The 22,027-nt window shown below is 39.2% G+C and overlaps 1 protein-coding gene across 17 annotated transcripts in view; it reads left to right on the top strand.

The window, feature by feature from the left end:
* ARID1B (AT-rich interaction domain 1B) overlaps nt 1-22,027 on the top strand; it is a 496,963-nt gene that overhangs the window by 62,328 nt on the left and 412,608 nt on the right. For 15 of the 17 annotated variants that reach the window (XM_044422260.1, XM_044422242.1, XM_044422234.1 and 12 more), the window contains one exon: nt 17,259-17,453. In XM_044422260.1, coding sequence (XP_044278195.1) covers nt 17,259-17,453 — 195 coding nt within the window. Of the gene's footprint in view, nt 1-16,244; nt 16,252-17,258; nt 17,454-22,027 lie in introns of those variants that run through there. The other 2 variants (XM_044422285.1, XM_044422303.1) reach the window with 2 other exon arrangements.

Below are 22,027 nucleotides of genomic sequence, written 5' to 3'. Positions count from 1 at the left end.
TAAAAAAGTCAAAAACATTTTAAAGAATACTGAGGTTCTTCATGAAATTATATCTTTTTGGCATCCATTTATCTCTATGACTGGCAAACTATTTTAAGCAATTGTGTTCAGTTCCTAGTCACAGCATACACCTTTGTGTGTCTATTTAGAAATGTTTTAACTAAATAAATAAATAAAATATTTGATGTTAACTCCCACTGAACTCAGTTGAATGTGTTTCTTAGGCCCATAGGCTGACTGTATCCCTGCAGAAGTTTTCCCCTGTCTACCAGCTCTTTTGCCATGCCAGAATCCCCTCCTACAAAGCCCCATTTTAGAGCTATATAAAGTACTGCCTTCTGAGCTAGGAACTGATGATGCAAGTGGGGGTGGTTTGAGAGGATGTTCCAGGAAGGAATCCAGCCCCTGGGACCAAAACAGATTTGCATCCCTGATACAGATAAATAAACCCTCACTTCTTATTGATACTAATTGGGACAAATGTCTCAGCTTAATAAGGCTGATTGTTCAAATTATGGTCTGGAGTACTTAGCAATGGGCATAAATAACTCATCCTCCCATTGCACATTTGTTTGTTTGTTTGTTTGTTTGTTTGTTTAAAGCTTTTCTAACCCATCCACTACAAACGTCTTAGGACGGCTTATAAAAAATGAGTAGAATAAAACAAACACCACAAACAGGAAGTTACCAGAACATGGGTCACCGTTGCAAGGCGATGCTCATCCAGGTAAGGACACAGTTGGTGGATCAGCCAAAGCTGAAGGAAAGTGCTCCTCCCCACTGCTGCCACCTGGTACTCCAGGGACTCTGGGTCGAGGAGCACTCCCAAACTGCGGACCCTATCCTTTAGGGGGACTGCAGCCCCATCCAGGATAGGGCTAAAATCACTTACCTGGAAGGCTGAGCCACCTACCAACAGGACCTCTATCTTGTCTGGATTAAGCCTCAATTTATTGGCCCTCATCCAGCCCATTACCTTGGCCTGGCACAAGTTAAGGACAGCCGCTGCATCACCCGGACATACACATGACTTATTACATTACTTCCTGATAGAATTTAACTATTGTTCATCCTTACATCTGAACTATATTTGTACAACACCTCCTTCCTCCATAAAAGGATCACAAAACATCCCCTGTTGAAGGTATTACTAAACCCCATGTTTGTTGGTTTGAATGTAACAGCTACTGATGTTTGGATTTGACCTGGAAGTACTGTATTAAGTATCAAGGGAAGGAGGAAGCAGTCAAGACTATTGTTTATTTCCAAACCATGATTCAGAAGATGGTCTGGATGCAGCTGGTATATTAAGACTGTTTACATGTTCTTCTTAGCATGTTCAATCAATACATGAGGAGAGGGAGTGTTTCAGTGTTAGCCCTCTCCACTGTTTTATCCACTGTTTACATATGTGTGGAAAACAACAGTCTGAACAGGAGAGCTGTATCTAGGAAGGCACGCTGCATGATTAAGAACCCTGATTTTCCAGGGTTCTTAATTGTACGGAGAGCCTCTAAGGATACAAGAGGCTCAGCTCTTCACAACTGTCATTCTGAAATCATACAGAGTTGCACATAGAATCATAGAATAGTAGAGTTGGAAGGGGCCAGAAGGTCATCAGGTCCAACCCCTTGCTATTGCAGGACACTGAGTTACACCATCCCATTTACAACAGTGAGGTGATTTGTTTCAAAGGCATTTTTAAAGCATCCCTTCTCTTCCAGTTTACAGTGGTGCCTCGGCTAATGAATGCCTCAGTTCATGACCAAATCAGGTCGCAAATAAAAATTTCTGAAAAATTTTGCCTCAGGTCGCGAACTCTGCATGGGTGACGTCTCCCCCCAGCTTGCCTGCGATCATGCCCGTCTCTCCTGAGTGCACCTGTGACTGTGCCTGTCTCCCCCCTGAGCACACCCATGATCGGCTCTCTATGGCCCTACTCGTGCAGGGATGACAGGCATGATCACGGTCATGCTATGGGGCGGGGGGAGATGGCCCTGCTCATGCTTGGGGTGGGGAGATAGCCGTGATCTTTGTTGTTCTTTGTCACTTTGTGTCAAATTTTTGTGGTTAAATTAGTTACAGAACAGATTAACCTTATTTACATTGAAGCTTATAGGGAAATTTGACTTGACTCGTGACCAATTTGGGCCACTACGAGAGTCCTGGAACAGATTAAATTCGTGAGTCAAGGTACCACTGTAGATGGTTGAAGTGTAAGAAAAGAGAAATCCCTTATCCCCTCCATTCAGTTGCATGTGTGACTTTCTCATTTTTCTTTGAGGCATTCCCAACTGTCATCATAATTCTCTGCTGCATCAGTCTGCAGTTAATTCAGATGTTTATATGAAAAACTCCTATGTTCCTCTGTTATGTTGCATGTATAGCTTTGGTCGGCTCTCAGGTGAGTTACTGGCCACTGTAAGTCTGAGTTCTGTCTCAGGTTCTCAGTTCATGGTCTCTGTGCAGATCTATATAGGAGAAGCAGTTCTGAATGTTGTAGAGCTCAATAGAGCCTGTGGTCCCTCTCTGTGTACAGGTGACTATGCAATGCTGAGGGATGGGGCTTAGGTGCTCTCCTCAGTTTCTTTTATACTGAATAGCATGATAGGAAACTCTCACACCCTTAGTAATATTTCTAAGTATGCCTTATGTACCTGAGATTTCATCTGGTTTTATTGTACTGTTGTTGTTTTTTAAAATTGTCAGTGTACTAAAAGAAGGGGGGGAAGGGGAAGGGGAAGGGAAGGGAAGATAGGTGGACTGAGTCAGGGAAATTTTCCCCTTATGAATACTGCTGATAAAATTTTAATCTTAGTTTGCACCTGTGTTTACTTCCCTTGGTTGGTGTTTTCCCCCCTCTAGGATTGATCCTGTCAATCTATTACACGTGTGGCTTGAGTTGCTACCATTACGATGGAGAGGTTGCCATGCAGGGTTGATGCTTGCCATGCATTGCTCTCCATGTCATAATCAAGATACACCCAGCCCATGAAACAGTTTTTCTGCTGGCTGTGTGAGACACAAATTAACTAAAGAGGGTTGCATTTGAAATCATCCCTATGTACTTTCTTCCCTATTCAGATACTGCATTTCCCTCTCATCCAGGTGATTTATTGGGCAAAACTGTTAACAGCAGCAGTCATGGGGGGAGGGTGTTAAATGAGATCTTCAGCTTCCTGTATGCTGAGACTGGAGTGGAGTTACTGTGCATCTTTGTTGTTTTGTGCACATCTGTATCTGAATGTGAGTGTGTCCTCTAATCTACCACCTGTCATTCACTTCTAGCCTTAAGGAGTAAAAATGTTTAGCACTACTACTGTAGTGATGCATCTGAACTGGGTCTTTAAAACAAAACAGTCATTCAAGTAACATATGAACCCATCCAGAAATAACTTAAGAGGAGTATAGCATTAGAAATAATGTTCTCAAATTCTTCATTCTCAGCAAAGAAAAATCTTCCTGAGGTTTTTCATACCCTTTTCAATGCCTACATCATTACGTCACTTAAGCCATTTCTTTGGATACCTTGTTCACTACTCTCCAAGTGTCCAATCTATCTTTTCTAGTATTCTGGGTTTGCAGATACTTTATTACAATTCTGATCAGTCCAGTCTTTCTATATAACCCTGTGGGTTATTGCTAAGGGGGTAATTGCAGATTAAATAAGTAATTGCATTCCTGATTAAAAGTTGCTTCCCTCTAGGTTCTAACAGTGTAATAACCTATGTATAAAAGAAGACTAAGCATGAGAAGACTTAACTTGATTGTGCTTTCTTCAGGTCATACTGTTTCAGTTGTGTAGGACAGAATTAAAGTTATTTGTAGACTTTAAATTCTTCATTTTCTTGCCTCCCAGAAATATAATTATCTTTACCTGCACTGTTCTAATTGCATTCTTCTGAGGAATGTGTATATGAAATACTGTCGACATCAAATTTATTCCTATTATCCTGAACAATGAATGCTTAAAACTGCACATTTTTCTGTTTTTGTTGTTCATTTGGTGCTTTGCTGGTGACCCACAACATTGATGATAATGCACCTTTTAGCTTTACTCACATGCACATAATTACAGCACAATTCTTTGCATGCTTATTTGAGTGGGGCTTCCTCTCTTTTACAGGGGCAGAAAACCCCTTTCACCATGTGGGCCAAATTCACTTTTAGAAAAGTTATTGAAAATTTCACTACTGGGTGGAGCCAAATGCAAAAATTGTGGGACCAAAAATACAAAACCCCCAGAATATCTTAGTTTACAGGTCATATTGGCAATAACTAAGCTTTAGAAGAAGTGTTGTGACTTTTTACAGTAGGTGGAAAACTGAACCAAGATACAGCTTTAAATGTATTTTAGAGGAAGGGAGTTGGGCCCAGTAGTAGGGGACGCCACCATTTCCATAATCCCAGAAAGCCAGATTGGAACAGTCAGAGGTTTCTCAATATTGGCTTAATAAGTGTGTTTAGAATTACAGCCAGATATGGCACTCTTATGTAGGGTGAGAGGAGAATAATCTACTTTCAAAGTTTCTGTAACATTCATTTCTAGAGTACCTAGGGTAGTTCAACTTTTTGTACCTCAAGGGCCACATAAAAACTTTGACATGGAACCCGGGGCTGCACAATGGATTCTGTTTCTCCTCCAACCACAGCTCAAGCACAATGGGTGGCCCTGTTTCTTCTTTCCAGAAACCTCCCATGAGACCCCCTCCCCAGCCACTTTTTCCTTCTTGGAATAGGCATGCTGAGCCTCTTGTGCTTGAACTAATGAACTCTCCCCAATATGCCCTGCTGACGACTGGGGCATGCTGTGGCAGGGTCTTGCGAGGTTGCCAGCCCAACCTGCTCTCTTCCTGAGCCTCACAAAGAGAGCAGGACAGGATGGTGTTCCATGCTATCACTGGGATCCAGACAGCGGGGAAATGGAGGGGACTCCAAGTGGCAAAATGGCTGCAGAACAAGTCCTCAGGGGCTACATGAATATAAATCACTTAACATGTATTCAGCACCCTTATTGCCATGAGAACAGTGTATTAATCATTTGTCACTTTATAAAGTAGAACCTTTTCTCTTCTGCTGAAAGTAAGCTGTAGTGTTGCTATAGCCTTCACAGAGCTTTGAAGACATTTTGAGTCTTTGATGTGTTGTGCTTTTTTTAAAAGGGATGATGCATCACTGGATACTGTACATTTGACATCTCTCTTAAGTTTGCATTGTTTTCATTTCTGTCTCTTTAAATAACAATTTACACATTTAATGATGATGATGCTTTTTAATGTGCATAATTGTACAGCAGAAATTGTGACTGGATCATTGATTTTGCATATCCTTAAAATTATCCGCTATGTTTGATACATTCTTTACTCTGCATGTTGAGCATACTGGAAGCTATAATTGTTTTTCACTGGACGTCTATTGCTAGAAAACATGCTTTTCTTTCCTATTTGATGGGAAATTTACAACTGTATAGTATTGATCTTTTTAATTCTAAAATCCAGATGAAATGTATTCTCCAGAGGGTTATTTCATTGTTGTGATATAGTCTTTCCAGATGATACATGATTTATTAGGAAACAAATTAGCAGTTATACATGTCTAAGAAAAGCAATTTAAGAAACAAGATTTTAGTAAGACCTAATCAGTATTGTAAAGTGATACTTCGGACTGACTTACATTATACAAAAGATCTGATAGCAGATGAAGCTTTCTTTAAGCCTAAATCAGTTTGCTAATGTTTCCTCAAGTGCAGTGAAAAGATTTAACTAGTGCTTCATCTTTCACTTCTTTATTAATAATATGCTTCTATATCTAGTGTTAGAAAACCCTCATTTACCTGATTGTCTACACGCTACCATTTGGACACTTGTCTAGATAAATGATTTTTCAAAAGTGCATGCCTTTTCCATTTTTGGTTTAAATTGTGATGGGAATAATACTTTGTGTCTGTGCTTGTTATTTTTGGAATATTTGAAATATATTTCCCTTAATCAGCTTTTTGAGAATTATGGTAGGATAGCCCTATGGATACAAATAGTAGAACTAGCATATTGTTTTGGTTCTAAAATTTCACTGGCATAAAAGCAAAAACTACATTATTAAAATCTGTGATTCATAAACTAGTCAATCTCATTGCCATTCAATTCTTAGTGGCAGAACTGGTTTGCAGATTGGGAACTAACACATCTCCCAAAAGGACAGTTCAGACCTGTGGAATTAATCCTTGTTTTAAGGAAGGGAAAATTGGAAGAGTTGTTCTTAGAGAAGGTCTGTTAGCTGTAATATTAGGTAATGCACATACAAGACCAAGTATATGAAATTCATAGAAAATAGCTGCCAGACTTTGATTCCAAAGGTCTTATGTTCAGCCAGAGATTACAAACTCTGCAAGCAGCCTGGCAAAACGTGTAAATTCCCTCCAGCAAACATCACTTCTTGGTCATTGAGCTTAGAAAGCCTTTAGATGCTTCAGGGGAAGTTATTAATTAGCAATCTAATAGTGCATGTTCAAGGAGTTTAGATTTCTTCTGCTCAGTAGAGTAGCTAGAGTGCATCTGAAAAATGTAGAAATTAGTCAGGCACACTTGGCAAAGGTTGAAAGGTGTAAATACTGAGGGACATCTTTAATGCTGTTTTCATATATTATAGTGAAAGCTTCTAAAAAGCCTGTTCCCTTCTCCCTAGAATGTTGTGGAATATGAGTGAGTATAATGCAACAGGAAGCAAGGAGACAGCATTGTTTTTCCTCTTTTAATCCAAAAGACAGCGGCCTAGTTGCAGAACAGAATCCTTGTCTGTCTTTGGCTTTTAGTCTGGGACTACATATTGAGCCCCTACTGTCCAAGAGCTGTGATTCTTGGAATCTGTTTTTTGACTGTGACTTCCCCAAAATAATTATTTCAATTCATTGGAATTAAACAACACACAACATAAACAAACCATCATAAAGTAGAAAGAAGTTCACATATATAAAGGAAATGAAAATCTGTGTCAGTCGATTATCAATATAAAAAGTTACAGAACTATTGAAGCTTTAAAAATAATCTGCAAAACAAGCACCCTTAATACTGACCTCTGATCAAGTGACCCCCTGATCTACCAACAACCTCATTATACTCAGCCAGAAAAGCCATGGTATAATTGACTTAAATTGACACTGATTCACAGTAAGAAATGCTGAATAGTAGATTTGTAAATTAATTCAGTGAGTGGAAGATGAGAGTCACAGGTCTGACTAAAACTGTCAGGACTTAAAAAAAAAAAAAAACGCAAAACTTTCAGCCTGAAAAAAACTACTTGGTGAAGTCACTGCATTTGTTTTCACCCCCACCCTCAGTTTTAAATAGCAGTGCTTTTCATACTGTCAGAATTCCATGCTGTGACACCCCTTCTCAAAAGTTATGACAGCAGTGTAATGACAGCTACTGCCTCTTGAGAATCAATCAGGCAATTAATTTTGTAAATGAAATGCTGATTATACAAAGCTTCACATGAGAGGCCCAGTGATTAAAATCAATTTAACAAATTGTTTCAGGTGGGACTTGATTAATAATTTGCCATAAATGCAGAGGATATATGACCAGCATACATTTTTCTGTGTGCTAATATATAACTTTATAAAATAGAGTGGATGTATTTTTATACATGTCCTTTCCAGTGTGAATGCCAAAGTCAGTATGGTTGTGTTTTTCTAATATGTCCCTCAACACCCCCAAATTAAAATATATAAACAGTGCAGTTTCCTGTGGTATTTTCATGCTACCATGGATGGAGCTTGTTGCCAGGCAGTGTCCAGTTTGGCAGCAAGTTGCATCCCCCACAAGCCACTTGCAACTGCTGCATTATTCAATGTCAATGTGGTTTTTCCTGAAGGCAGTGACCTCTTTAGCAAAAGCTGCTGTCCCTGTTATATTGGACCTTGAATTTCTGTCTTAGAGAGCAACATGGCACTGTTAGGTGAGAGAGCCCTTGTTGGGCATAAAAAGAAATAGGGTTGTGCAGCATTAGCTCCACTCATTATTAAGTATGGAGCAAATAGTAGGAATCTGTGCTTCTGCCTTTATTTGATGCATAGTAGTACTTTCTGATAAAATGGTGGTACTTCCTGCAAATACCCAAAACAGAATGTTGGCAGCACATAATCCTGGAAAATCTTAACCCTTGATTTGCACTATTACATGCAAACAGGGTCTCAGTCTGGGTGTTCCAGACCTTCAGTGCTATTACTGAAAAGGCAGTCTTTCATATATTCCCAAAAGAAATCTTTTCTCCTATGGAGAAGGCCTTTTATTTATGAAATGAAATAACACCTAAGTGTGATTATTCCAAATTTTTTTTTAGAATTAGGTAAATACATGTTTTGTTTTAAAGTACATTAGAAAGGGGAGCTGAATGCAGAAGCTGAAGAAAGCGCAAGCTAGAGAAATTTAAAGTATGCCAAAATATGGCAAGATGACAGAAATGAGTTACTACTATGTAAAAATATTAATGTTAATAAGTTGAAAGCCAACGGTATTAAGCTGTGTAGTCTGCTTGTCTTAGCCTGTAGGATTGTTTTGGCCATCGGGTGTGATAAATGTACGTAATTGGGTTTAAATGTTACTTTAACCTCTGCCTGCACTTCCAGTGGCACTGTAAAGCGTCAACTTGTATGCATTTCATTAAAAACAGATTTCTTTTCTTCTTTGTTTTTGTTGTGATTTGCTCAATAGGAATCATAGGTTTATCCAACAGCATAAGAAATAGCTGGCAAATGGCTGATCCTCACTGACCCACATATCTAAAGCAATTTTAGAACAAATGTATGGCATGCAGGATAAGAAAGTGGTACTTCGAAATTTTCTACATTATTCTGTAAAGACCAGAAGTTTAGGTAAAGAGAAGAGCACAAGGAAGATAAATTTCAATTTAATATTTCAAGATGAACTTCCCAAACCCCAAGTGACTGTTTCTATTAAAAATTTCAAGAGAAATGTTGTATAGCCTCCAAATTTATATGATGACCAGATAGGGTTCTATCCAGTGATACCTATCTGCCAAAGGAACAGAAAACAGTAGTAGATGGATTTCTTCTTTCCCTTGAACTTCCACCCTCCCTTATACCCCCATCCTCATACCTTAATCTTCAGAGGAGATTTGACTGGCACAAAGGGAAAAGCAAAATAAAGGGAAGTCCTGTTGTACAGGTAGACATCCAGTAGCATGACTGTGCCGATAAACCATACAGTTTATCTTGGTCAGGCTATGAATTGGTAGAATGGGGCATGTGACAATAAATACACTTGCTCAAGAGAGTATAACTTTCATCTGGTTAGTATGTTTTCCTAGGATATGTGTGTTTGTGTGAGAAAATGCAACTGAGTACTGTATTTTTATAATTTATATACTTTAGTTAGTGATGGATTGTTTGAAAAAATATCACAGTGATGAATATGCATAACAATGTAGCTTGGTCTGAATTTAGTGAGTTGTATTTATATCTTTGAGATGAGTTGCAGTGTAATGGTAGGGCTAAGTCAAGTTTTAATGGTGCATTCCTGCATCGTGTTCTATCTTTCCAGTGAACTCTCTAGGACAAGACCCTCAGCTTTCTGGTTTGGTGCACACATCTGTGAAACTCTCATGTGCACTGTAGAAAGTAGGCCATCTCTTGAGTCATTGTCAGGTTATGAAGGCGGGCAGGACCAAGGGGTGCTGAACCCTTTGAAGTGCCCTCAAGGTTGCTTAGTGAAGTTTCTCAGGCTGAGCATGAGAACCAATCTGTTTTGGAAGAGAGGGGAGGGGGAGCAGGTGCAGGACCCAGTCCTTGACTCAGTAAAGAGGCATTGGAAGAGATGACCTGCTCAGCTGGAGGGCTCCATTGTTTTCCCTATCCTATTCTTCAATTTTGAGATCCCTCCTGAGGATGGAGCCAGCAGCCTTACAGAATGGGAGGGACCAAGCAGAAGTTTCCAGTTTAGATTCAAATTTTTACATGAGCAGAGGCTACTTCCAGCTTTGATGAAAGTCTATTTAGAGTTAAACCTTTCTCTTAGTGGTGGTGTTTCAATAACAGAACTTGTCTTGAGTTTTAGAACCCAAGGGAAGGAGGGAAGAGACTAGTTCATAACAGGCATCACCACCAGAGGTCTAATCAGTGGTCCTTGGCATCTGCCTATTGTGCCTATGGATCTTAGTCTGTGCCTTATTCGGGAAAAAGTTAAATTTTGCCTCTATTGAACACCACAGTGTTTCTTTAATAAGCGTTATGTTTTGGCAGTGGCCAGTAGTTGCCTTATTTTGGGAGGAGGTTATCACACAGATAAATGTTGTACTAGAATGATTTTGTACTAGAATGGTACATTCACTGCTGTATGGGATCTTTTAAATCATTTTCCTGCTACATGAAAAAATGAAAAACAATTATTTTGGTGCTCATCAGATCTATGTTGAGGATCTCTTTTCAGGTTTTGGGACTCCTGCGCTAGTATTTATTCATGCCTTAGTGGATGCACAATTGTATATTGTAATGAGTTTATTATGTGATCAAGTTTATCAGTTTTAAAACAGTACTTCTGTAATCGTACATGTTCTCACATTTTTCACTTCTCCAAAATGGAAAAGTCCACATGTGTATTTATCAAGAATAAGTTCTTTTCCGGGACTATCTCAGGAGCTTTCTTGGGATTTCTTAAAAAGTTTGTTATTGCATCTTATGACTTGAACCTTGTTTAGTACATTGCTGCAAATGTCAGAAGAAGGAACTGAATAACCACCTATATGAGTAGCTGATTATCTTTCTTTCAGAATTGCAGGCTATGTTGCTCATAGAACAAAATGTTCCTTTAAATAAAGGGGTAAGAAACTTTAATAGCAGATTGGTGCAAGCAAAAGCTACACGATAGTCAACATATGGGAGAATAACATCATACTAGGTTCCTATCATCTCAAATTTGTATGAAAATATTTAATAACAATTACTATCGCCATCTTTCTAAAAGCTTATTTTACATGACCTACTGTAGGTATCACTCCATTCTTTGAGTGCTTAAAGTTTCATGATATGTACTGACCTAGCATTTTGGAAATGTAATTTTTCTTCTGGTCTGTATATATACACTTAGTAGATGTCATTGAGCTCTTTACCGGAAAAACAAACAAACAAAAAATTAGAAAAAAATAAGTTCCACTACTCTATCTGAAAAGTATTCATCTTCTAGGACAAATGTAGTGATTCATTACGGTTTATGGCCTATTCAAACTTGAGATGATACTGCATCAGCAAGTTACTGGTATTGTCTATTTATAACATCAAGCTTCCCTATTTTTGCTGAATGAAATTGACTGAATTTCTAAAATTAATGGTGCAACTTACTGATGTCTGGCTGCTTTAAAAGCATGGGTATGTAACTAAGTATTGAAAAGACCCTGTTTCTCAGATCCAGAGGTCACAAACTTGTATATGCTAATTTATATGTATATAGACGAATATATATTCTTAGTGTCAGGCCCAGTAGGACTTTCTGCACTCAGTACACTGCATATGGAGTGGGTCCTCTGTCCTACCTTCAGTCTGTCAAAAACAGTTGATTCTTATGTAGCAGCATCTACAACTGTAATCTAACAATTATAGTCAAGATAAAACTTCAACGGTACCATAACTAGAAAGCATCGAAATGCCTTGAAGTGCAGATATAATACATGATGTGCTACATGATGTGTTGTTATCCAGGCATTAACCACATAGAAGGCTTTCCAGAAAACATTTGACTATGTTAGGAAGGGTAATATAACTCATAAATTTCTGAAATGAGAAAAGAAGTTAAATTTAAAAGATTGTAATAAATGACCCTCTCTGTCTCATTCACATGCAAAGCAAAGTTTTAAAGCATTTACTCAGTTTTTCACTGAGTTTTCCTCTAGAAATCTGTGTTAGAGAATTGTGCACAATTACTGCCACATAGAACTTCTTCCCGGTTCCCATTTCATTTTTGCTTTCATGCACAGTACAAAATACTAGAGTAGAGTAATACACACAAAGTAAGTGTAACATGCAGGACAGGCATATACACACATGGCATACTGGACATAGGAAAACACAGTAAGAGAGCAAACACGATGTATACACAGTCAACATGAGGATAAAACAAGTTTCACAACATAATTTGTGCTGTTATGAATTTTCACTGATGCTTTAAAAAGGGTAGTGAGGTTAACATGAATTTTCCATCGAATCATATCCCTTTGAGATAATCTCTGTTTCCCCTCCCACCTCCCCCCTTCATCTTTAAAGTAAAGGGAGCATAGGAAATGCAGTTTGCATAAATTATCCTCAGCCCTGTCATGTGGTGGTGTCTCTGCAGGGACAGGGCCCAGCTCTTTGCTACAGTCAGTTTTGGTAGGTTCATCCAGTTCTGTAGAGATTGAAGGGCAGATGACTGGAAGTTTCAAGGTTACCTAAGTGAAGATTCTCAGAAAGACTGTGAGAACCAGCCTGTCTTGGAAAAAGAGGGACACATCTCAGAACTGAAGTGGGGGAGATTAAGAAGAATTTCTTGACTCTCCCAGAAAAGGACAGGTGAAACAAGCAGACCAATTAAGAAACTAAGTTCCCATTATCTGTCCCTCAAGCAGCAGGACCAACCCTGAGGGTAGAATCAAAAATCTATCTATCTGTCTATCTATCTATCTAGCTATATCCTGCCTTTTTCCTACCAAGGGTTCAAGGAAGCTTACATTATTCTCCTCCTCCATCTTATCCCCACAACAACAACCCTGTGAGGTAGGTTGGGCTGAGAGTCTGTGATTGGCCCAAAGTCACCCAGTTGGCTGAGCAGGGACTCGAACCCAGGTTGTCTGAGTCCCAGTCCCGTGCTCTTAACCACTACACCACACTGGCTCTCAAATCATTCAGAAAAGGAGGAAGGGGGGGGTTCCCAGTATGGATTCAATTCTTATGGGCAGGTGCTTCTCCCACATCGCAAAGAGAACTCTGCTTTGATTTGTACTGTTTTGCAATCTGTTAAGCTTTAATAAAAGGACTGTGCAGAGAGAGACCTCCTCATGACAGAAATCTTTTCCAAATACTTGGTAACCTCACCTCTTCTCTGCCAAGCTTGTAGTGAATTAGAGGCCATATGGAGGGCACTTCTTCCTGCCCTCCCCCCAGGACCCCTGAGTGAAGCAGCAGCAACATAGAGGCTTTTCTTGGCCTCTTTGTTCTACTCTCCCCACAAAGCAGTGGAGCAGCTGAAGGTACATGGAGGAAGCATGCACATTGTGTTACTACAACAGCACCAAGCAAAACACAACTTGTTCCCTGGCGTTTGGAACTGCTTCCTCTGATGTACAGCTGACTAGTATCTGGTGCAGAGTACTTGTGCACGGGGTGATTTATTTATATTAAGGCAATTTGAATCATTGATTTAAATCAGGCTTGCCACTGATCACATAGCTCTTGAACATTCATCTGGTCTGATCTGATCACTAAATCTGATCACTAAAACATGTTAATTTACAAATCAATGCAGTACCTTACACCAGGAAGGGTATAGTGAATGCACTTTTTGATACCTTGATTTTTATTCATTTAGGAAATACTGTATCATACAGCATATAAAACAAAATAAAAATATTGACTTAGTCTATTGACTGTATCAAAACAGAACAAAATAAAATACATTTAAATCTACACAAAGAAGTATATATTAAAGAAAATTTTGTATAATTTTCTAGGAAGATGCAATTTTAAAAAACATATAGTAAAATAGGGGAAATTCAGAATGAATTCATACCCTCTAAACCCAGAATGTGTCCACAGTTGACTGACATGGATTCCAAATATCTGTTTCTGAGGCTGGAAGTAGCAGCAGTACATTAAGAATATAAAAACTAAATGACACACAGTTACAATAGTACATAGTCTTTCCACTACACTTTACATTCCTTTCTATTTTGCTTCCTAGCAGCCTTTTCTGTGTTCCAGAACAAGTTTTTCAAAATCTGTAATACCATAATAGCTTTTACTACTCCAGTTAAAAAGGTCACAAAATACCTATTGGAGCTCTTCAGTTCTCTTCATCAGATGAGATGGTAAACAGAACTAAAAAATAAGATGGAAGGGGAAAAAACTGGCAGATACACAAAGTATGAAGTCACTGAGACACATAGTTTCAGGTAGCTGGTAAAATGAAACAAAGGAACAATGACTGATCCCCTATTAAAACAAAACAAGAAAGACAGAAAATTCCAACCATTGCATAAACTGTCTCCATCCTTAGGGTTTCTTTGTAGTTGGAAACAGATGTGGGAAAAACCTAAACTGTTTTTATAATAACATCTTGCCTGCTGAAGTGTTGTGGAGAACTCCAATGCTTGCACAGCATTTTGTGACTTTTGAATTAGCATAATCAAGGTTTTATGGTGATAGGAATTCCAGAAGTTTTCTCTTGGCCCACATAGCTAGCTACCCTTACTTTTTTGATCATTACTAGATTAACTTTCTCTTCCTTAACACCTTTGTCTTGCTTGTCCAAGCTCCAGCACCACAAGCCCAGAGCAACAAAATCCTGTCCAGCCTGTGTATTTGGACATGTGACTTTAGTCAGAGAAACAAAAACTGAAAGCCCAGCATGTTTGAGAACCACAGGCTGGACAAAGTCATTTTTAGGAGATGAGAAACTGAAATGAATTCCCATGTAGATTTATAGGTAGCTTCATTTTTATGATAGTGTAAATGTAGATAGCATGTTGGTGAAGAAATAGAAATTTCAACTGTGTTATTTAAAAGATTTTAAAATAAAAGACTCAGCTTTAAAATATTTTAAAGAAACAATTCATTTTTATCCATCATGCTTGAACTCACCTTCCCTTCCTGCCCAACAGCCATTCAGCTGATGGTTGGGCTAGGCAGCACTGCCGCTTAGCTCTCCACCCCAAAGCCTGTGGAGTACGGGGCAGCAGCGTGAGGGGCTTGGGCTGGCATCACTGCCAGGCAAGATGTTGGAGGCTATTCAGAAAAGAGTGAGCCCTTGTTTCCTTCTGTCCAATGCTTAGTCTTGGGAGGAGGAAAGCTCTGACGCATACTTTTTGTATTTTATTTATTAAAAATATATGTATTTTAATACAAACATTGAGAATTTAAATAGACAAATATTGAAAAAGGAGCTAAGGTCAAAGCAGACAAGAAGAACAATAACACAGGTAAATTTTGGATGATCAAACAATAGCTTAATAAATTAGAGTATGCACAAACCCACACACGAGCAATGTGTGAGAAATCCAATTTGGGGGTAGGAATTCATTATATATTCTTAGCTCAGTTCCCCAGATTCTTTCTCTTTGCATTAAGCACAAATTGTGTCAAGTGTTCACATGAGAATTTGGCAAGAAGTGAGTCCAGGTATTGTGCAGGCAGCTCGTGCACATGGTGCCTGTACACTCATTGTGCAAACAGAATTCTTCTTCTGTACATGTGAATTACAGGCTTTGTGTATGTTGTACAAGAATAATTCAGTGCAAAGGAGTGGCTCACTAGTGTTCCCAAGGGTTCATGGACAACATATCAGCTAACTTCCTAGGCTAGGGCTGAGCACAGGAAAGAAGTCTAGCAAGTGAAAGAGAGATAGATTCTGGCTGGGTCATCGCAACCGTACATGTATCTGCTTTACTCTCCTCACATGAGTGGGGAAAACAATTTATAAATTATTCTTAACCATGGTTTCCTAATACACCCAAAATGGAAAACTACAGTTAATGGCTTCTGACCAAGCTAGGATATGAAACCATTATTTAAAATGTCTTCAGAATGTTTGCTTATTTGGAAGTAATAAAATAGTTCCCAGCTTGTTTAAGCAGTTTCTGCCTGACTTCTTTTACTTGTATGAAAGACCAACACAACAACAAACAGGCTGTGTACCAGTTCAGGGAAGTTGTAAATATCCTTGGTTATTAAGAAAGGATTATATTGTCTGAACACAGCTGTAGAGTTCTATTAGAGGATGCCTGAAAAGTTAGGTAAACAAGATAAGAACATAATTATTATGGGGTGAACCGAGGTAGGTCTATGAAAATCAGTGGGACTTAAGTTAGTCTATGACTAACATTGATGAAGTATAGATCCAATCCTGTGAATAAGAGCAACACTGATAAATATATTAAAGGAAAATAACATGAGAGAAATTGGATTCATTAGTAGCTGAGGAGTTGAAAGAACTGGATATTGAAATGTAATTGCTAAGTCTCAAACAGCAACTTTCATAAAGAGCAGGAAGCCAGGTAAATGAATATTCATAAGTGTTGAAAGGGCCCAACAACTGTTTGTTTTGTTCATTTTAGCTTTCACAACTGTTTATAAGTCAGACCTATGATCTACTTGGAATATCACATTCAGTTCAGAACAATTTGTTACTAAAAATATAGCTTAATGAAAGATACTTCAGGGGGAGATCGGCTATTGTAATTATAAAATTGGGCTGTTGGAGAATAATCCCCAAGAATGTATGTGATAGTTTTAATCAGTAATTCTCTTCTACATGTACTGCTGCATGTTGAACTGCCAAATTGCTTTTAACCTCGTTGAATTTAAAAGGGAGTCGCAAGTTGGACTCAAGAACTATTTGAACAGAAACTGCAAGAAGTGCACACATAGTATTTTGAGTTTCTTTTTCACTGGTTTCTATGCCAAAACCCTAAATATTGGATAAGTGGACTTTCCTGGAATGGATGGATACTGTAGTTTACTGCTTCTGAGATGTGTGGTCTTAAGAGGGCTTGTGTCACTTACTGTATAATGAGTAACATTAGCAATGAGATGCTATAAATACACCATACATATTGCCAAGAAAAATCAGTCCAGTTTATTATTTTCTGAAATCAAGCACACACAAATCGGAAGAGTCTTTTCATGTGAAGTGCAGTTTATGACTCACTTACTGACTTGGAATGCAAAATAGTAATACTGTAAAGGGACTGAAAGAGAGGGCAATTAGAACATATGGGCCATAATCCAGTAGGGAGGAACCAAGCATGGAAATGGGTCCTTCCCATTGCCAAGTGTGTGCTTGATGAGCTTCACCATTATGTAGCTGGCAATGGACCTTATGAGCATGCTTTTTTTCTTTGGAATTGTAGCTGTAATATAGAAAGCCTGAAAAATCACACTGCACTTTTTATACATTGAAGCAGATTGCATTTCAGAATGAAGATATTTTGTAAATGTATCAACCAAGGTGGCATTGTAAAGTATATATTAAAATTATTTTAATTTCCCCCCTAATCAATAGGGCAACCCGATGGATCCAATGGTAATGAAAAGACCTCAGTTGTTTGCAGTGGGCAACAACCCTCACACCCAGACACAGCCAAGCAGTCCGTATCCAGGGCAGTCTTATGGACCTCCAGGACCACAGCGTTTTCCAATTGGAATGCAGGCCCGGACTCCAGGTTCCATGGGAGGAATGCAGTATCCACAGCAACAGGTTTGTGAAGAGATCTTGTGTACCATTCCCTGCTTCTGTTTCTGTTCTTAATTTAATTCTTCTTAATTTAATAATTTAAGAGGTGATTCAGAATACTTTTCTCACAGGGTAGTGTTAACAGGCTACCTTACTTCTGTACTCAAGTTTGCTTCCTTGAGTTCATTTTCTTTGTAAATGAGCATCACATTTTAGAGAAGAAAGATGTTGTTTATCGGAAATGTTCTCCTCCAGTGTCTCTTAGTTGTCATAAGGTTTCTGCTCCTTATAGTTCCCTCATCTGCAGATTGAACAAGTTGGAAGAATATTGATCAGTTCAAGAAATATTTTTTGTAACCAAGCTGTTTGCTCTTCCTAAAATGGTTTTAGTAAATATCCATTATGTGTGTGTATTACATACAGAAATGTGCATGCACACATTTATGTGTATTGTAAAGTGAAATAAAATATAGACCTCCTCACCTTATGTGAGAGGACATGTAGATTGTGTAGATCTCTTCTTGCCTGGTTAGGTTTTCCTGTTGATCGCAACTTTTTCTTCGCCTTATCTCGGAGGGTTAATTACTTACATTCTCAATATATTAGCAAGGATGCAGTCATTGTTTTTTGAATGCGTATAATAGATGAATGCTACCTAGAGATTGTGCTGGCACATCTCTGAGCAGGCTTGTTATTGAAGCCTGTACTCCGTTGCAAGCACAAGGCTTTATTGGTAACAAAGAGGAAACAGCATTTTCTCCCTATATGTTGCTAACTAGAATTAATTTTCCTTTATTATTTGAAATTAAATATGACAAAGAAGGAAAATAATGATCTACCAGGCAACTATATTTACTATATTAGCATGGAATGTTCAACAAGTGGTTAATTAGTTTGTATATATTAACAGTTTTGTTGAAGTGTAGTTTTTCATCTTGTGACAACATGGACCACACGCATCACATAAGTATCAACCCATATTACCATATAGAAGAAGTTGCTTGGAGAACATTGGACCATTCACTATGAGGTTTAGGTTGCCCAGATTATAGTACTGAAGTTTGCTTCTTTAGAGATAAGCAGCTCAGTTGAGTAGAGGCATGCAACTTCTTCTGGTGTAGCTTAATTGGGTTATTACAAATGACAGGTTTTAAGGACTATTACCTGACTTATTAGGAAGCAAAGAAGAAGATTAGAATTGTGAGTGTTGAATTTAATTAGAGTAACTACAATTAACCAAGCATGCTCTTTATTTTTAAATAAATTTTATTTGTTATCTTAAAATTAGTGTTTCTTTTTCCCACTTGAGAATCATAGGCTACTTATAAAGTATCCATCAGAAGTTACTGATCTGGCCCAGTGATTTGCCACTGGCCCTGTCTGTCCTTTTGAGGCACTAATATAATTGGCTGAGAAATATTATGGTTATGACTAGTAATACACTTTGGAAAGTAGTAAGAAGATAATTACAACATTGAATTTTTATTGAATGGATATCAATACCTAGGAATGATTTCACTTTGGATGGCCTCCAGATCTTCATGTGTTTATTTTGTGAACCTCTAATGATCTGAATTACATTTTTTCCCTATTGCTTGTACATTATCATTTTTATTATAAAGGTTTAAAGTGCGAGAATACGGGTTTGCTAATTAAATTGCCAGTATGGTAAGTTGTCTTTGGCCAAGGCTGAGAAATAAACTGGCTAAGACAGCTATGAGTTGATTCTTTAGTAGATACGACTGCTAAATGAGAGAAGCCCTGTTTATTGTATGAAATATTTTTGTGAAGGCAGGTATTATAGTAGACAAATGAAGTCCTGCAACAGACTGTAACTTGGTAAGCTTCAGAGCTCTTTTCAGCCAAGAGGCTGCTCAGAATAATGGCGATCAACTTGTCTGAAGAGAGAAGCCCTGGGAGATTTTTTTGATGCTATGGCTCAGGTCTGCTGTTAGCTAGTGATGTGTACCTACAGAGGTTCCCTTTGTCAGGTAGGAAAGCTACTGATAGTGGATAGGCTTCCTTACATGAAGAGATAGAGACACCAGATACTCCAGATAACCCCTTTTCCTTTTTTCCTCCACATTTGAGTATACATGTGTATTTTTCCTGTTTTTCTTTTTTTTATCCAAGTTTGGTTTGGTTTGGATTGGTTTTTTTCCCTATCAATTGGAACCATTACCTGTTCAATTTTTAAAAAGCTGCCTTTCAATTTGGAAAATTTGCCACCAAATGGAAGTACTTAGTACCAAAACAAAAATATTGGTTTACTCTTCAAAACATGGCCCAGGAAAAAAATAATTAAAACAGATTTTAAGAAAAGATTAAGGGTTAAGGGCAGTATCAGATGCTTCCCATGGACTAGCAGGATCCATCATTGGTGCAGTGGGCATCTAGTACTTCCTAAAGTAACCAGAAATGAGCCAAAAAGTTTATTTCTGGAACAAGTAAGCAGTATTATCAGAAGGGTACTCTACTGATATGTCCCATTCTGGAAACAGGTATTTTGACTAGTTTCCATAGCTGCTATAGCACAGCTTCCTGTTATTTTAGCAGTAGATCTCTGTCACAAGCTATATAGAGACGGGGTTCAGTTCTCTCAATTCATTCCCAGATGATTTTTTCAGATTTAGAGGGGCAAATGGTGGACAAATGACTTTGCACTTTTAAGGTTACAGAGTAAAGATATTCAAAGGCAATGTGGAATTTGGAAAAGGGATAAGATATTTCAGAACTGGGTGAAGAGAAGACTGAGGGGGAGTTCTGTGACCTTGTAAGGAGATGACAGGTGAAATGAGCATTTTTATTTATTTTATTTTATTTTGTCCTTGTGTGTGTGTGGGTGGGTTTTTGTCTGGGAAAACTGGGCGAATGAAGAGTAGTGCAGGACAGACAAGGCGGGGGAACAAGGTAGGGTTTCTGAGGGCTTCCCACTGTCAGGCCAGGAGATGGCCTTGGTGGGTATCACAGTTGTTGCTGTCCGCTGCGACACGTTTGACCTTCTCCCTCAGGAGAAGCAGGGATACACTTGCCCTCAAGCTTGTGACTCTTCTAGAGGAGGAGGATAGGTGTCTGAGGGCCGAGAGAGCTCTCCAGGCCCCGCAGGAGCAGTCCCCCTCCAGACGGAGTGTTGAGGTAGGGGCTACAGGAGGAACAGCTGGGGAGATATGGACGCATGTCACCCACAGGAGGAGGTGGCCAGCATGGCCTCCTTCTTCTCCTGGTGCCAATCTGGAGCTGGGAAACAGGTTCTCTCTGCTTGGGGAGGCTGGGGCTGATGAGGACTTGGGGGATCGGCAGGAAGTGGCACTGCTAAATAAGGAAGAAGGGGATCCAGTGACTGATGCGAGGGAACAGGCACAGATGCTAAATGACTATTTTGCCTTTGTGTTCCCCCTGAACCAGGATGGGGGAGATCCACATGTGAGATTAGATGAGGCTGGGAACATAGAGACACAGATTAGAGTCATTCCCCCCCACCCCCCAGAAGTCGAGGGGCTCCTCAGCATAGTGGATGTTACAAAGGCACCGGGCTCTGATGGGTTACACCTGAGAATACTTTGATAGTTGGCAGGGTTCTCTCATGCCTGCTGGCCTCCATTTTTGAGGCCTCATGGAGAACGGGTGAAGTTCTAGAGGACTGGAGGGTGGTGTCAGTGGTCCCAATTTTAATTTTCAAAAAGGGTAGTAGAAGGGGCAAGGGGAATTACAGACCAGTTAGTCTTATGTCCATTGGAGGAAAAACAATGGAAAGGCTTATAATAGCGAGAGATCTAAAGGAACGCCTTTGTCCGTACGTGCCCTCCTGCCCCTTGAGATCGGCAGCAGAGGCCCTTCTCCGGGAACCCTCTGTGAAAGATAATAAGGAGGGTGAGTACCCGGAGGAGGGCTTTCTCTGCAGTGGCGCCCCACTTATGCAATGCGCTCCACCGAGAGGTCTGCCTGGCGCCGTCGTTATTTGTTTTTCGGCGCCAGGCAAATACCTTTTTATTTAAACAATATTTTAATAATTGTTGATTTTATTTATTGGTCTTAAATTATTGTCCCAGGATGTTTCCAGATTTTATATGTATGTGTTTGTATAGATATTTATTTATATATTGAAAGCCGCCCCGAGGCTTATGTGATGGATGCAAAAAATCCAAATAAATAAATAATAAAATTCCAAATAATAAATCTAGTGATGCTAGATAGGGAGGGAGGCTGGCAGCCACACAACACAGCTTCTACAATAACAGGTCCTGCCAGACAAACCTTGTGGAATTCTCTGACAAGGTTTCAAGGGGGCTAGATGGAGGGGATGCAGTGGATGTGGTTCACTTGGATTTCAGCAAGGCCTTTGACAAAATGCCTCATGATATTTTGGTTGAGAAATTGAGGAGTTTTGAGATAGAGCAATGCACTGTCCAATGGATTAGGGCATAGTTGACTGACCAAAAGCAGAGGGTAACCATGAGTGGGGAATCATCAGGATGGCGGCCAGTGACAAGCGGGGTCCCCCAGGACTCTGTCCTGGGGCCGATCCTGTTTAATCTTTTCATCAACGACATGAAGAAGGGGTGAACAGTCTGCTGATCAAATCCACAGACCAGATTCAC

This window comes from Varanus komodoensis, unplaced genomic scaffold (genome assembly GCF_004798865.1).
Source record: "Varanus komodoensis strain SLA01 unplaced genomic scaffold, ASM479886v1 scaffold1, whole genome shotgun sequence".
Classification (NCBI taxonomy): Eukaryota; Metazoa; Chordata; class Lepidosauria; order Squamata; family Varanidae; genus Varanus; species Varanus komodoensis.
The sequence above is the reverse complement of the archived record's forward strand: the minus strand, read 5'-3'. Positions and strand labels throughout refer to the sequence as shown.